Source organism: Ochotona curzoniae, unplaced genomic scaffold (assembly GCF_017591425.1).
Source record: "Ochotona curzoniae isolate NIBS_2020 unplaced genomic scaffold, NIBS_Ocur_1.0 contig_4692, whole genome shotgun sequence".
NCBI lineage: Eukaryota > Metazoa > Chordata > Mammalia > Lagomorpha > Ochotonidae > Ochotona > Ochotona curzoniae.
The window spans coordinates 1,728,856-1,745,076 of NW_024466361.1; the positions used below are offsets into that span (position 1 = coordinate 1,728,856).

Below are 16,221 nucleotides of genomic sequence, written 5' to 3' on the forward strand. Positions count from 1 at the left end.
CTGTGAGTTCAGGAAACGTTTGCACCATTCAGCCGGCTCCTAAAGCCAAAAAAAAGCCCCCACTTATTGATGAATCAGGAGTTCCATATTTATTGTGCCATATTCATTTTCATGTATTTCTGAGGCATACTATTTGCTTTAAAAGGATTTACCTTCACATGGTTCTCCTGTATGTGAAAAGGCCCATTTTAAAATCCAGGGCGCACTAAAAATGTCAGATAATGCACACTGCTTTGACTCAGCAAAGTCAGCGTTGAGTTCCATGTTGCTTTCATTGAAGTATTCAGCAAAGGTATTCATACTTTTAACATCTGTGTATTTAATAATATTTTTAATTGAAAAGTTAAGAATAGAGAAAGACATTTCATTCCACCACTGTGTCATGCCTTAAGCGTTCCCATCAATTTTCTAGATTGTCTGCTCTGATAATGTTGCCCTCAAACTAAAGCACACATATTTTATTCATTTGTTAGAAAGTTCATCTCATTAATGATATTGATTGATACTGTGTCGCTCAATGTTACAAAAGAACAGTGGTTTTTAAAATTTGGGACTTTTTGTTTTATATTTGAGCAAGGGAGTGTGTCTGTGTGTGTACACATGTAAGCGAAGTGTGACTCCTAACGCTGGACAATTTCCAAAGGTGTAAATAGCTCCCCTGAAATGCTTGAGACGGACTGGGTTTCAGTGCCTTTAACGCATCATCTCATGTTTCAGTTTCCTGCACTCCTTATTTTGTAAATGGGAAACTGGGCATAATGGAATCTAAATAATTTCATCACATTTTTGCTATTAGTAGAACTATAGCTTTGGGGTCTCTGGCAAAGCCTTTTTGATTCAATTCGATGTACCGTGGTCGCATTGTAGATGCTGACGTCATTTCTTGGTCATCTGGTGGTCCTAGTGAGCCTGTCCACCTTGCCTTCTATGTTAGACTGTGAAACGCACATCTTGCTTTCCACTTTTTCTGGATGATCTACTTGTGGTACTGTGGGTGGCTCCCCTTTCTTGCTCAGCATTGTCCAGCATTTTCCTTGTGCCTGGCCCTCAGCCCTGACAGCTGAGACTAGACTGTCAGACAAGCCAGTCAAGGAGAGGGGGTTCCAGCCAGTTCAGTGCTCTGTTCGGGGTTGAATTAGCCCTGGGTTGCTGGGTTATAGGAAGGCATGTGTAGTGAGGGAAATTTGATTTCTCATATAGAATACTGAAATGCCAGAGTGTATCTCAGAGGGTAGACAAACTGTTGTTCTTTGGCTGTGTTTTGCTTTAATCCCCAACAGTTGTGTTTCTGAGAAAGGTTTTTCCAGGCTTGGAGTTGCTGCTGGCCTGTAACACCACAGACTAGCTGATTACAGAAAAGGGAAATTGATTCACATTCCTGAAGGCTGAGAAAGCAAAGATTTGAGGGGGTACCATTTGGCTGGGTACTTCTTGCTGTGTCATCCATGGCAGAAACACACACATGCACATACACACATTCTACAGAGGTGAGGGAAGGAAGGAAGATGGGAGAGGGAGAGAGAGGAGTCAGACTGGGCTTTTTTAAGATTCATTTTTTAAATTTAAAAGGCAGATTTACAGTGAGAAGGAACGACAGAGTTGTTCCATCCACTGGCTCACTCTGCAAATTGCTGCAGTGGCCAGAGCTGGCTGGACTGGGCTGAAGCCAGGTTCTTGGAGCTTCTTATGGGTCTCCTATATGCGTGCAAGGGCCCAAGGACTTGAGCCACCGCTTACTGCTTTCCCAATATGTAAGCAGGGAGCTGGATTGGAAGTAGAGCAGCTAGGACTAGGAGCAGTGCGTATATGGGATTACTGATGTTGCAGGTTGAGAATTAACCTGCTGAGCTACCATACCGGCCAGACTCAGTCTTTTATAGCAACTCCCTGCTGTGCTATGTGACCATACTCCTCCATCCATGAGGACACATGACCTAATGACCTCACCAGTTCCCCACCAGCCAACACTGTTGCATTGGAGGTTAAGTTTCCAGTACATGCTTTGCAGAGGGCACATGCAAAATGTAATATTTAGCAAGCCATCTCTGACCTTCATGTCTGCTCCAGGAAGTACATCAGATGCCAGGTAGAAAGCATGTGGTAATGTAACTAGAATAGTGTCTGCTTCTGTAGGTGGGAGGTGAGATAAGAAGATGAGTCTGTATTTGCATGTTGTTACCCCAACTTATTTTAATTTAGCTTAATCCTACTGTTGGAGTATTTGACACCTTGTCCTTCACTTTTTGAAAACCATGTGGGGATTTCAGAATGCTTCATATCAACATGTACTTTTAATCACTTTTCCATGGGCGTCTTAAAATGTCCTCATATGTGACTCATGAACACATGAAGCTGTTATTTAGATTATAATTTCCTATATCATCATGCCTTTATTATCTTTGCCAGATGTAACTCATTTTTTTCCAATGACTCCTGTTTTGTTTTTCATAATTTATCTTTTATTTTGTTATTTCTGTTCCTTTTCCTTCTTTTCACAGCCACCATTTGATATGAATAGCAACTTGTTGTTTGCCACTTGGGTGAGACCAGGGCAGAATTTCAGGCCCTGGTGGCCTGGCCCAGCCCTGTTTTTCATGTGTGCTTGTGTGTGTGTCTGTGTGTGTGTTTGATTGAACAAGAGGTTGGAAGATAAATTTCTGTCTTTCTGTTGATTCAGTTTTCAGGCATTTAAAAAAGAAAACACGTAACAATAAAGTAGAAGTGGCCTAAATTAAAGTTTATATGAATTCTTCTATATAATCTTAATAGGATTAGTGGAATTGTGAGCCTTGAAAGAAGAGCTTTGACTTAAGACCTAAGGGAACAGTAGGAGCAAAGAGGACTATCCATGTGTGAACCTGCTGTGCCAAGGCCTGAGCTGGAATCCAGGCAGTGTGCTCGGTGTGTGTTAAAGTACTAGCTTGAGTCTGAATTTAATTGTTAAGTGCCTAAAATCATAGTACTTTAGATTATTTAGGAAACAGTGGAAATCATCTAGTTCAACTCATACTTCTCACAAAAATATTCACATTGAATGCACCGATGTGTCATTCTATGTGTAGAGGTATCTCACAGGAAATTACTTATGTTATTGAGCACAGAATATAACATGTTTTATTGCATGCATGTATCTTTGGTGAGCCAGTTCCTAATGGGTTTATCTTAGAAGTATTAATAAAGAACATAGAATTATTCTGGTGCTTTGTAATTTTTATTAAATAAATATCACTTGGTGCTTCCCTTTTACCTTAGCAAAGCATTCATATGGCTGATATAAATATTAATCCATGGTCTGAAGTTCAGAGTTACATGCACCGTTCTATTTTTTTGCTCAGATGAGCTGCTGGCTGCACCTGCAGTAATGACACTTGTCTAGTGTCTGAGGTGTCAGGGTGAGCCCACTTGTGGTTCTCTGAAGCTCTCTGCATATCAGTCAGTTTCCAAGACATCTTAGAGACCATTAAGACAATAAATCAAATGAGCTTTAGTTTTGCTAGGTATCACATTGAGTCATAATCAAAGCCTGGATTGCTAGTACTTTGCAGATGCCTGCCTAGTGGCAGATGTCATTCTTGTTAAGGTTCTGAAGTTTGAGAGTAACCTCGGTGGGGAGTTGGAAGGTGAAATGCTACTTTGACACTGATAGAAACTAGATGGCAAAACAGAAGGATGGAACCTAGTTTGAGACAGTGAGCATGCTAACGTGGGCTAATTTTATTTGTGTACTTAGAGAAGGTGCTAGATTGCTCTGTGTGTTTCCTGATAAGGCAGGACCTTTATAACAAAACTTAAAACACTATCTACAAGCATTTATTTTCTTCAGTCAAAAAATGAGGTTGCTATTCCATGCATGCCTACTTTTTTCTTTTTGATCTCTACCAAGGAGTTACTTGACTTTTCTAAGATGGATAGCAGGATGAGAGAAGCTAGGGATTCTATCCACTGACCTTGGTTCTAGAGGATGGAGGAAGCGTGTTAGCCCCACAGTCACACAGCCTCTTGCAGTCGAGTCTCTGAAGGGAGGAGGAGGATGTGTCTCACGCCAGTGGCACAGTATTGTCCGTCCACTAGAACATGGACATGACAGTGTTACCGCTTCAGCCTATGGGCCTGTGGTTACGCCTGCACCTGACCCTTCAGTGTCGCCATCACTGAGTCAAATATGGACAGTTTGAGGAAGGAATGAGTTCTAGGTCATGAGAGAACTGTCTGATAGCATCAAGAAAGCATTAGCTGTAATCTTTGCAGAGTATGTGTCAGCAGCCTGGAGTGAATCACAGGATGCAATGTTAGACATTCCTATAAGGAACTCACACTCTTGGTGACAAAACAACAGTTATTCAGAAGTGGTAGATTGAGTTTTGTGCATTTTAAGAATATCATATTGAATTAATTTTATTTCCTCATTGAGTATGTATGTGATTTATGTTAAACATGTTTATTTAAAAAGCCAAAGAACTTTTCAAAGAAAAAAACAGTTAAATTGGCATGTTTTTTCTCTTAGTCATACATAAAATAATAGGATGTCTGTCAAACCATCGGGTCATAGTTGGAAAAAATATGGTCCATTAGATTTATGTTTCTGTCACAACATTTCATACGCAAGACAACCTTGAGTGGCATTTCTTTGTTTCCCTGAAAGTTTTACGTGGTGAAATGTGAATAGATACTTAAAATCTTAACATTAACTGAGTTAAGATTTCTGCTTTGTTTTAATAATGTCATTTAGTTTTACATGTTTTCCCAAGTGAAAATTCAAATTCGTGGTTTATTCAAGTGAGGAAGAGTAGATCAAATCATTCACATCTAATTTTGCAAATGTCGGAAGTAACTTTTTAAGGATGGTCTCATTTATGACAGTACAGCACTCATCTTGCTAGATTGATCTATTTATTTGTAGAAATTCCAAAGCTCTCTTTTTTCGTTTTTCCGAAAGGGGGTCCTGATGACAACCTAATTGAAGGTGGAGGAACCAAATTTGTCTGCAAACCAGGAGCCAGAAACATTACCGTTATATTCCATCCATTACTAAGGTAAGTCAAGGCCTATGATGCACTTACGGATCAGTAGTTTTGCTGTTTATGCTCATGTAGTGAATGCCAGTGGTTCAGCCAGCATTGGAATAAGTCATTTTTAAAAAAGAAGATCCATTGTCTGGGGCCTCAGCAACCACGCTAATCAACAGAACAATGTCAACCTGAGTAACCACTGTCCTGGGGGCTAGCCGTTCCTTCTTGGATCCCCTGTTTCTCTGGGTCCTTCCTCCCTCTCTGAATCTTTCCAGAGTTGTATAATTGGCCAGCTAGCATCCTTTGAAGAAATTGAACCTGCTCGTAGGGGGACACAGCCGTGCTCATGTGTGTTTGCCCGTCGCTGCTGCGGTGAAATGTGCACAGGACCCTGATTTATGCTTCATAGCGAGCAGCTCCTGATGCACACTACAGCTCGCTCAGACATTACTCAGGTATTATTTGAGAGTGGTCAGACCTTTGCATAGACATGATTTTCAAAACCGACAAGTATTTTATCAATCAAATATATGGTTTTACAGATTGAAAGATAATTTGGTGCGTAGAGTGAAATCTATTAAAATGTTCAATTCTTGGAAACTCATGTTTCCAACTTAAAAAAATACTCAACCTTAAATATCTTCTGTAATGTACTTTTGGAGAGAGAAGGGAAGGAAATTTGTTCTTCAAAGGACACCAACTTTAAATTTTGCAATAATCCTGTTTACTTAAAAGAGATTAGGATAAATTTAATGTTATGCATATTTGACAGCAATAAAAAGTATTCTTTGGGGGCTTAGATGCATGAAATTAATCATATTTTATCTATTTTTTTATATTTTCAAATGACTGCATACTCCTGGGTCTACTAAATGTTAGCTACCTCAGTGTATCCATGAATGTTCTCAGGTTAACTTCTCTGGTCTGTGAGGGATTTAGGTGAACAGGCTAGCAAAGGCTGTTGATTGGACTGGAGTCTGCACTGTGTACGCTTGCCAAAGCAGAAGCACTTTGTCCCTAGAACTTTCCTGCCCTGCCATTGTAAGAATTGATACCATAAAGACTGTCAAACTCTGTTGCCTTATTTAAAACGATGGTTTTCATATTTACCAGTTTACTTTCTTTGTTGGTTTTAAATGTAAAAATCAGTATGTGCAATTAAAAATTTAAAAGTAACATTCCTACACCAAAGCATTTTACAGAAGAATCACTAACTTTAAAGAATTCTGTCCACAAATATTAACCACATGTAAATTCATTTAAAACTCACATGCTGAGGAACATTGAGATTCTTAAGAAATGAAGAAAGTTTGGACTTTGTGTATGTAGCCGGCATGTACTATATATATATCACATTTATTTAACAAGTAAACATTGAAATGTAATGTCTGGACTAAGGAACATTGCTCACACACATCAACTGGCTTTGGTCATGAGTATTCACTCTCCCTTCGGCAATTTGCATTGGTTATTGTTAACTGTCAGTAGCTGTTAGGAAAATGGAAAAATCCCTTCATCGTTAGAGCCAGGATGTGTTGCTGAGGCATGCTGGGGCCGGGGTCAGGGCCTTCTTGCCTTGGTGAAGTCAGGCATTTGCATGTAACTTAGTACTTCACACTAGGGACTGTCGAATGGCTCACCGACTTGGACAGCTTTTGATGTGGCAATTATGCTAACTGCCAGAGGGTTGTTTCCAGACTTGGTAGCACTCTCATTGACCTTGCTCATTTCTTTATTCTCTTCATTTATTCATCAATCCATTTTATTATTGATTACAACTGGAAAATGTTGTTATGTGATATAGTTTGCCATTTATTATCTGTTTTTATAGAACAGAATGTGTATCTCGTTTGAGAGAACTCCTAGAATATTGCGTGGTCTGCTAGGTAAGAGTTTTTCAAAAAACACATGACCATTAGTCTTTACATCATCTTCAACTTGCAGCCTTCCTTTTCCAACTTTTTATCAAGTTACTGTAGGAACTTCATAATGGCCATCAAAGACTTCAAATAATGGAGGCCTTTTAGTATTTTTTAACTCTTTAGTGCTTATATTCCTGCACTTACTTAGCACTTGATTTTTCATTTTTCTGAAACTTAAAGTTTGACTTTCATAATAGAAGAATTAATGTATATTAATTACTATATTCCACTATTATCAATTACAAATTTTTTCATGTTTCAGTCATTCATTTATGCATATTCAACAAATGATTATCAAATACTTGCAATGTGTTATCTCCATGTGAAATGTGGGTTCTGATTTAGAACTCTTGCATGTTGTAATGGATTTAGATAACCATGCAGTTAGCGCTTCCATCCTTTGGAGTACTCATTGATTTTTATTTCTTGCTATTCAAAGCGAATGCAATTTGGCATTCTGTTACTTAGAGTGTAGTATCATGTTGTTATATTTGAAGAAAAGAAATTATAATATATTGGAAGAGGTGTATGGGAAAATGGAAACCTGGAAGAAAAGTGCAGGATTTGAGCTTCGAAATTAAAATTAAAAAAAAAAAAAGATATCCTGATTCAATAGTCTCTCTTTGCTATTGGATTCTGAATCGGCTTCATATCGTGAAGATAAGGAAAAGGAGTCTATTGAAAGGAAAGACTAGGATCCTATTTTCTACCAAGAGTGGCATGCTGACATGGTAACATGGTGAAGCTTCAGAACCCTGGCGACCGCCCTGCTGGAAAGCATGGGAATCACTGGAATTTCTTACCCCTTCAAGAGGATGTTTATGTGTACCTGGTCTATTGATACCAGTGTAATAATTTGGAAAAGCTGCATATCAAGTCACCCAGCCTTCATACCCCTTCTAATTCTATTCTGGAATGTGTTTCTTCTCGTGTCAAGTGGTCCATGTTATTTTCCCATCATTTTGCAAAAGTAGGTTTCTAGAGGACAAGGATGATTAAACAAAACAAAACAAACCAGCAGTTCAGAAGGAACTTGGCCCAAATGATTTTTATTGTAAGTCAGCACCTATCTAAAATTGTTACTCATTGCTAATACTGCAGTGCTTTTTAGCAAGCTCAAGTGCTTTTTCACTGGAAGAAAGAAGCCATATTAAGCATGTTACTCCTCCGATTTTATTTGCTGCTTTTACTCCAGGTCAGACATTGGTAGCATTGCAGCATTGCATGCTGCTTCTGTCGGCTTCAGTTATTTAAAATGCTCTGTTCGTGATTTCCGCTCTGCTGACAGAGGATAGCTCCGTCATGGAAGTCCGGAACCTCCCTTCTAAGAACGTCGAAGAGCATATGCTCGTTCACACCAGCTTGTGTGTTGCTGTCCTCATAGCACTTCTCTGCAGGTCTCTCATTTCTGGTGGTCGCAGAGCCATTCTTGGGTCTGTCCTTGCAGTTCCTCAGGCTCCTGGAACTGTGACATGACGCTCACCCCCGTGTCATGCTCCTGGCTCCGCTGTGTGCATGTTCTCTGCTTCTTCTCCGCATTTCCCCGTTGGTCAGCCTTGTTTTTCAGAGAGTGGTTTCTGACAAGATGTGGTATAGTATCGTCCAGCATGCTTTATTCTTAGACTGAGTGTGCAGTTAAATCCTCTTCGGTCTTTCTGCCTGTAGGTCTTACTGAACAGATATTTTTGCACAAAATTATGGACCCCCAAAAGGATGTAGCCGATCTCTTGTTCTTCCCTCCAAAGTGTTAACTGTTTTTCAGTTTTCCCTGAAACCCTTCAAGGAGAATGAATGAGTTCACTCCAATAGATGGAAGGTTTTCTGGGTCTCCAGTTTGGGGAATATAAGCAAGATATGTGAATGCTGAAATTCACATGACATTTCTCTTTTGCATGTCTGATGTACATTTAGATTTCTTTCCAATAATTAGTATTTTTGAATCTTTGCATTCTGTTGATAACCATGATCTCAATATGAACAAGCCCTTGCGATGAAGTACATCTTATTCAGGTATCAACAACTGTTTAATGCACAGGGACTCTTTTTATAACAAGTAATAAACAATTTAGTAATTTCAGAACTTTGAAAATTACTCCATGGTTTCAATTTGTAGAATTTCTGGGGAAGCTATGAGAATTTATTATTCCTATTATTTTTTCCATTTGCTTTTCATTCTTTATTCTTTGAGTCTCCGAAAAGAAAGAATTCATTACCTTAGATTGGACTTTCTTGTTGCTTTGTTTTCTTAAGCATGGGCGAAGACAAAAACTATTCCCTTGCACATCTGAATGCTTGTGGCACGGAACTAAAATGTTCAGAAAATACTTAGAGCCTTTTTAATCTGTCCGTGGACCGTCGTAACCTTGGAAGGGTCCTGCTAAATGGACTCAAGGCCAGGTCTTTGCTGCATCTACTTGTCACGTGAGTCAGTAAGGAAGCAGGGAGGGACTTAGCCTGGCACAGCCTTGGTTGCAGAATGTGCCAGTGCCGCTCAGCCAGGACGTGTGTCAGGACCGAGAGAAGCCCTCCTGCTGTTTTCTCCCATGTGGTTGTGGGGGAGCAGCGCTGTATTTCTCTCCTCTTCTGATGAGGGGCAGCCCCATTAGCTCAGTGCCCCACCCCATGACTCTTTTAACTTTAATTTCCTACTGGGGAAAATAGCCATTCGATTTCTTCCTTGAAACAGGCTATGTCAATTAATGAAGTAAGCACACACATTTAATCATCCTGTCTGCACTGGAGCCTCGTTTTGGTGGAAATGGGCTTTGCACGGTGTGAGGTGCAGGCTGAACGACAGAGAGTGGCTTGATGTTATCCAAACCATTGTGGGTCTCCAATTGTTTTTCTGTGTAAAGTGGAGGCATTGGTTGGTCTCATGTTGATTTTTAGCCTTCAGATTTTCTGATCCTATAAATTGGAGAAAGTTTTATAATATTTAGAGGGTCCAGAGGCCTGGCATTCAAGAATTTAAAAATTCAAGTAAGTGTTTTGCAGATTTTCTTCCAACTAGCTTTTAAAAGGCATTAGGCTCTATGGGTTAGTGGATACTTGGCATATATAAAACATGTGGGCTTTTTTAAAAGAAGTTCTCAGGAACCCTTCACCCGTGTGTGAGACCAGAAAGAAGTTCTGGACCGGTGTCCTTGGATCAGCTCCGCTCCTCCCGTTGCGGCCACTTGGGGAGTGAACCAGCAGGTGGAAGATCTTTCTCTCTGTCTCTCCTTCTCTATGTAAATCTGCCTCTCAAACAAAAGTGAATAAATACTAAAACAAACAAACAAACAAAAAACCTTGCACTTGTGATGGAATCCAAGGTACGAATGTGTAAGCACGGAGGATGCCACTCATTGGCGTGAATCAACTGATTCACTCCCAAATGAGTGCAGAGGCTAGGTCTGGGCAAGAGCAAGCATGGAGCCAAGAGCTTCTTCCATGTCTCCCATATGGATGCCAATGCCCAAGAACTTGGGCTGCTTTCTACTGCTATTCCCAGGCATGTTAGTTGGAAATTTAATCAGAATTGGAGCAGCTGGGACTTAAATCAGGACCCACATGGGATGCCAGCTTTGTAGGTGGTGGCTTAACTTGTACTGACCCCATGCATGTTTCTTACAAGATCACTGAAGAACAGCTGTTTGTAGCTGTGGGTGATTTGGCAGACCCAAGAACGGGGTGTGTCAGTGGCGAGGGCCTTGATGTTGCAGAAATATTACTGGTTTTCACACTATAGAACACCACTCAGATTTGAATTTCTGGCCAATGAGCATTCTTCACTGTTACTATCAGTCATATTTCGTTATGATTGGATGGCAGTTAAGATCTTTCTGGGTGAAATAAAATGGAAATATTTATTGATCAGCAAGTGGCATGCTGGCAGCCAGGTCAGTTTAGATGGAGCTTTTTTGGCAGCCTGGGCTTTTAGGAACTGAGATGATCTCAATGGTAGGCCGATTATCTTTCCTGAGGACAAAAGTTGTTATCATTGCACGTGATATAGCAGAAAAGAATAATTTCTAAAAATGATTGAAACTATGGAATAACCCAGAAGTAATTGTGTTCTTCACATGGATCTTTGTTTTAAAAGTGCATATTTGGATGTAAATGACAATATCACTTTTTATTGTATATTGTTATTGTGTTAATTATAGTATTTATAAAATTATTTGCTGCCAGATCATAGGTATTTCGTTCATCATTATGATGAGGCAAAGGGTAATTCATTCACTCACCGACCTAACCGATGGAACGCCTCAGGATCCCATATGGGCGCCGGTTCTGATCCTGACAGCTCCACTTCCCATCCAGCTCCCTGCTTGTGGCCTGGGAAAGCATTTGAGGATGGCCCAAAGCCTTGGGACTCTGCACCCATGTGGGAGATCTGGAGGAAGTTCCTGGTTCCTGGCTTCGGATTGGCATAGCATCGGCCGTTGTGCTCACTTGGGGAGTGACTCATCGAACGGAAGATCTTCCTCTCTGTCTCTCCTCCTCGCTGTATAGCTGACTTTGTAATAAAAATAAATGAATCTTTTTAAAAAAAGAAAGAAAATGGCAATGAGTTAGAATTAAAAGTGAAGTTGTAAAAAGAGAAACCATGTGAGTATCTAGGCGAGAAGGACCTGAGGAAAGGAAATGGGAATGAAGTGATGAAGGAGCTCAGAGTGCGGTAATGACTGAGAGAACAGGGCATGCACGTGCAGGGATGAGCGTGAGAGGGAAGGTACAGATGTGTGAACACTGAGGATGCCACAGTGCAGGACCAGATCTAAACTTCCAGAGATTCTCAAGACTTAGCCTGTTATGCCATCAGGAAAAAAATGCTTCTAAAACTTCATCTGGTTGGATCCGAGTTAGTCAGGAAGCCTTTTTAAAAAACTAATTAATTGGGCCCGGCACGGTGGCGCAAGTGGTTAAGGTCCTCGCCTTGCATGCCCAGGGTCCCATATGGGTGCCAGTTCTAGTCCCGGCAGCTCCACTTTCCTTCCAGCTCCCTGCCTGTGGCCTGGGAAAGCAGTGGAGGACGGCCCAAAGCTTTAAGACCCTGCACCCACATGGGAGACCAGGAGGAGGCTCCTGGCTTCAGATCGGCATAGTATCGGCCTGTTGCGCTCACTTGGGGAGTGAATCATCGGAGGGAAGATCTTTCTCTCTGTCTCTCCTCTCTGTATATCCGCCTTTCCAATAAAAAATAATAATAATAATAATAATAAATCTTTAAAAAAAACTAATTAATTGATTTATCTTTGAAAGACAGATTCCTATAGAGAATGAAAGAGAGGGATTAATCAATCGTCCATCCACCGTTTCATTCCCCAAGTGGCCACAGTGGCTGAAGCTGAACTGATTTAAAGCCCAGTTTCCTAGAGTTCTTTCTGGGTCTTGGCATGGGTGCAGGGACCTAAGGACTTGGGCCATCCTCTATTGCTTTCCTAGGTCATATATAGTGAACTGGCTCATGAGTGGAGCAGCCAGGACACACTGATGTCAACAGGAGAAGCCACTGCACGTGCTCCTGGAAGCCCTGTTTTTACTGGGAGAAAGTCATTATTACTTCTCAGCTTAGTTTAGTGAAAAGTCTCCATCCTGTCTGACAATGATTTATCCAGAAATGGAAAATAAATCTTTGATATAGCCCACTCTGGCAGTATTATCCATTGATACTGGGCAAATATTATTTATTATGAAATTATCCTGTCAAGATGTTATTAAAGAGTTAGCCTGTGACATTTTAGATATATGAGGGTTTTTAAAGAGCAATTGTAGCTCAACTGTAGATTATTGTTTTCTCCTAAACACATAGGATGGCTGGGTAAGCTGCTGTAGCAGAGGCCTGCTTTCTGTTTGTTTTATTAAGCCTTACCAACAAATTATCAAGTTTGTCATGGCGAATACTTTGAAGATGACTACTTACATATTATGGTCTTTTCTTCTCTTAGTCCTTCACAGAAAGCTTGTTGAATTAACTTCTGCCTTGGCCTTCTTTCATGAGTCATGGAAACCCCCTTTCTGATGATGCATTACTTGTATTTTCTTTTTAAACATTGATTTATTTATTGGAAAGGCAGATGTACAGAGAGGAGAGACAGAGAGGAAAATCCAATGATTCACTCCCCAAGTGAGTGCAACAGCCGGTGCTGTGCCAATCCAAAGCCAGGAACCAGGAACTTCTTCCGGGTCTCCCATATGGGTGCAGCGTCCCAAAACTTTGGGCCGTCCTTGACTGCTTTCCCAGGCCACAAGCAGGGAGCAGGATGGGAAGTGGAGCTGCCAGGACCAGAACCGGTGCTCATATGGGATCCTGGGGCGTTCAAGGTGAGGACTTTAGCCGCTAGGGCATGCCGCTGGACCCTTGTAATTTTTTTTTAAAGATTTATTTTTATTGGAAAGGCAGATGTACAGAGAGGAGGAGTGACAGAGAGGAAGATCTTCCGTCTGCTGATTCACTCCCCAAGTGAGCGCAACGGCCGGTGCTGTGCCAATCCGAAGCCAGGAACCAGGAACTTTTTTCCAGTTCTCCCACGTGGGTGCAGGGTCCCAAAGCTTTGGGCCATCCTCCACTGCTTTCCCACTCATGTCAGTTTGATGTGTGCATTGCTGTTTGGCATGATATTATTCAGAATGTTCACAGGTATGTGATATGTCTGTACAGATCCGTGTCTGCTCTTAATGAGCTAAGGCTTATGTAGACATTTTGAAAGATGTTGGTGATTAGACATTCTAGCAAGTAACATTCTGCATCATAGATTATTCATGCATGGGAGGAAATGTGCCTACCTTGTTGCATTTTTATGAAATACAGCATTTTTCTCTATCCTCAGAATTATGATAAATATTGCTGTATTTTCCAACTGTTTGACCTACAAGGCTTGGAAAGCACCAGGGTAGATTCTAAACCCTAGATTCAAATAACTGCTTTTAAATAAATATTTTAAATGTCACATAATTTTAAACTTCAGACAGGCTAATTTTTAGAGAGTAAATGAAATGTTATGATTTTTTTCTTTGCTTTTGTTTTTTCAAAATGCATCATGTGATAGATATATAGCTAAACATTGATTACAACAAACTGACCACTTTGTTTTACTGACTGAAAAGTCCATCAGGAGTCTGACCCACTTGTATATGCAGTTTGCAAGAAAGTCAAAAGAAGTAAGACAGCTCAGTCTAATTGGCAGCAGAATGAAATGCCAGTGAAAATCCAGATATGTTATATACCTGTTTTCAAATATTCAGGTCTGTCACTTAACTGGCTCAAGCTGTTTGCCCTTCATTGCTTCATAACTGAATGAGAACTAGTTGCATGTTAACTGATCTGACTGCGTTCTGGACAACTCACGGAACTGAGAGAGCTTCATCTGGTGGGCAGTATCCTATCTTTCTGGATGTGCTTAAGCAAGCACTACATTGAAGACCTGCTTAGCCAGGTGCTGCATGTCCTGGTTTTCACTCTTTAAAGAAGTGTTTCTCCCAGACGTAGGAGACGTGTTGTTTTTCTAGCCCGGTTCACTTGAGTTCCTCCCTGATACTGCACTCTAACACTGCCCATAAGATGGAAATTTATGTCTCAGCTGTGTCTAGGGAAGCTGTTAGCAAAACTCCAGCCCTCTCTGTCACACAGTTCTCTATATTAATTTTTTTCCTGTTCTACTTTGGTTTTAGTATCTTTCTGTTTTTCTTCTGTGCCAGTAACCTGTCCAAATGAATATGATAAATCATTTAGTCTCTCTTAAAGCAAGAAGAAAGAGGGATTCTTTTTTGTGCTATAAAAACTAAAACGAGGACCTGGTGCGATAACCTAGTGCCTGGAGTCCTCCCCTTGCAATCACCGGGATCCTGTTTGGACTCGTATTTTCGTATCCTAACTGCTCCACTTCACTTCCTGCCCCTGCCTGTGGCCTTGGGACCCTGCGTCCCTGTGGGAGACCCAGAAGAAGCTCCTGGCCTTGGATCAGCTCAGCTCCAGGTGTTGTGGCCACTTGTGGAGTGAACCAGAGGATGGAAAATCTTTGTGTCTCTGTTTCACCTTGTAAGTCTGACTTTCCAATAAAAGCAAAAAAGAAGAAAACCCTCACTAAAATGAACTAAAACGATTTCCAAATAAATTTGATAGCATCATAATCGAAATTTAAATTAGAATGCATTTTAACCTCATCAATAAAATTGTGATGTTGCTGGCTAATAGTAGAAGTTTATGTATGAACTACAGCAAGAAAAATCTTTTCAATACAAAATGTCTGATATACTGCTTTTTATGTATTCTGAAGATGTATTTGTCTTTTGAACTGAGGAGGCAAAATATGCTTATTCAGCATTCAGTGAAGTATGTTGGTGTCCAGCCATGGCCCCATTTACATCTGATTTTGAAATCTAAATTGATAATGTAATTTGGTGTCAAGAATAATGTATGCATACCTAGAGAAAAAATATGTTATTTTTTAAATAACATTTTTCTGGATGTTATGCATTGTTTATACAGTTTGGAAAATTTGTTACTTTTGCTCCTTGGAACACAAACACACGTGCACACGCTCAGTCGCTCTCATTCTTACTCACTCACTCTCCTGTTCATTCTGTTTTCTCATTTCGGGTTTAAATATTTTGCCATTCATGCCTCTATATAACAGCAAGGGCTTTTCATCATTTTTAACTCTTTGGCTTTCATTCTTTTGTGATTTGAGCATTTGATCTTTAATGTTATCTACTTTTTATATCGTGTCAGAATGACATTTTCTACTTTGCAGTGAAGGAATCTTTTGTTTTCATTTTGCAATTAAAAATGAAAATGTGTACAAAAGGAACACCAAACTAAGCAACAGTATTTTCTTAAATGACATCAGAAAGAATTCTTTGATTCTGATAAGACAAGTGAGAACAGCTGACCAAATTGATGAGCAGTGGTTGGAGTGTCATGAAAGATGTTGTTTCTTTAACCTTCATTATATTTTTGGTAGATTTGGTCTGAGTCATTTTCGGCTTGAACATGCTAAAGCTATCTCTTGTCTTGCTGTTGAAATAGATGTGAGAGTTTTTCGTGTCTCCCAGTAGCATTCATTAGTTGTGATAAAATAGTAATTATTTGGCATTTTATCACTTGTTGAAAGATGTATTTGAGAAAGAGAGAGAGAACTGATTCACTCCCCACATGGCAATAAAAGCTGGGGCTGAATTGGGCCTGGCTGAAGCCAGCAGCTGGGCGCTCCATCCACCCAGGTGGGTGGCAAGGTCTCACATCTTGGAGCCATCATCTGCTGCCTCCCAGGCACATGGCAGTGACCTGCAGTTAGAGCAGAGCA

General features: G+C 40.4%; 1 protein-coding gene across 3 annotated transcripts in view; it reads left to right on the forward strand.

The window, feature by feature from the left end:
• Window positions 1–16,221, forward strand: part of EXOC4 (exocyst complex component 4) — an 817,909-nt gene that overhangs the window by 224,736 nt on the left and 576,952 nt on the right. For 2 of the 3 annotated variants that reach the window (XM_040987490.1, XM_040987494.1), the window contains exon 10: window positions 4,937–5,033. In XM_040987490.1, the coding sequence (XP_040843424.1) occupies window positions 4,937–5,033 (97 nt within the window). Of the gene's footprint in view, window positions 1–4,936; window positions 5,034–6,840; window positions 7,423–16,221 lie in introns of those variants that run through there. The other variant, XM_040987493.1, reaches the window with a different exon arrangement.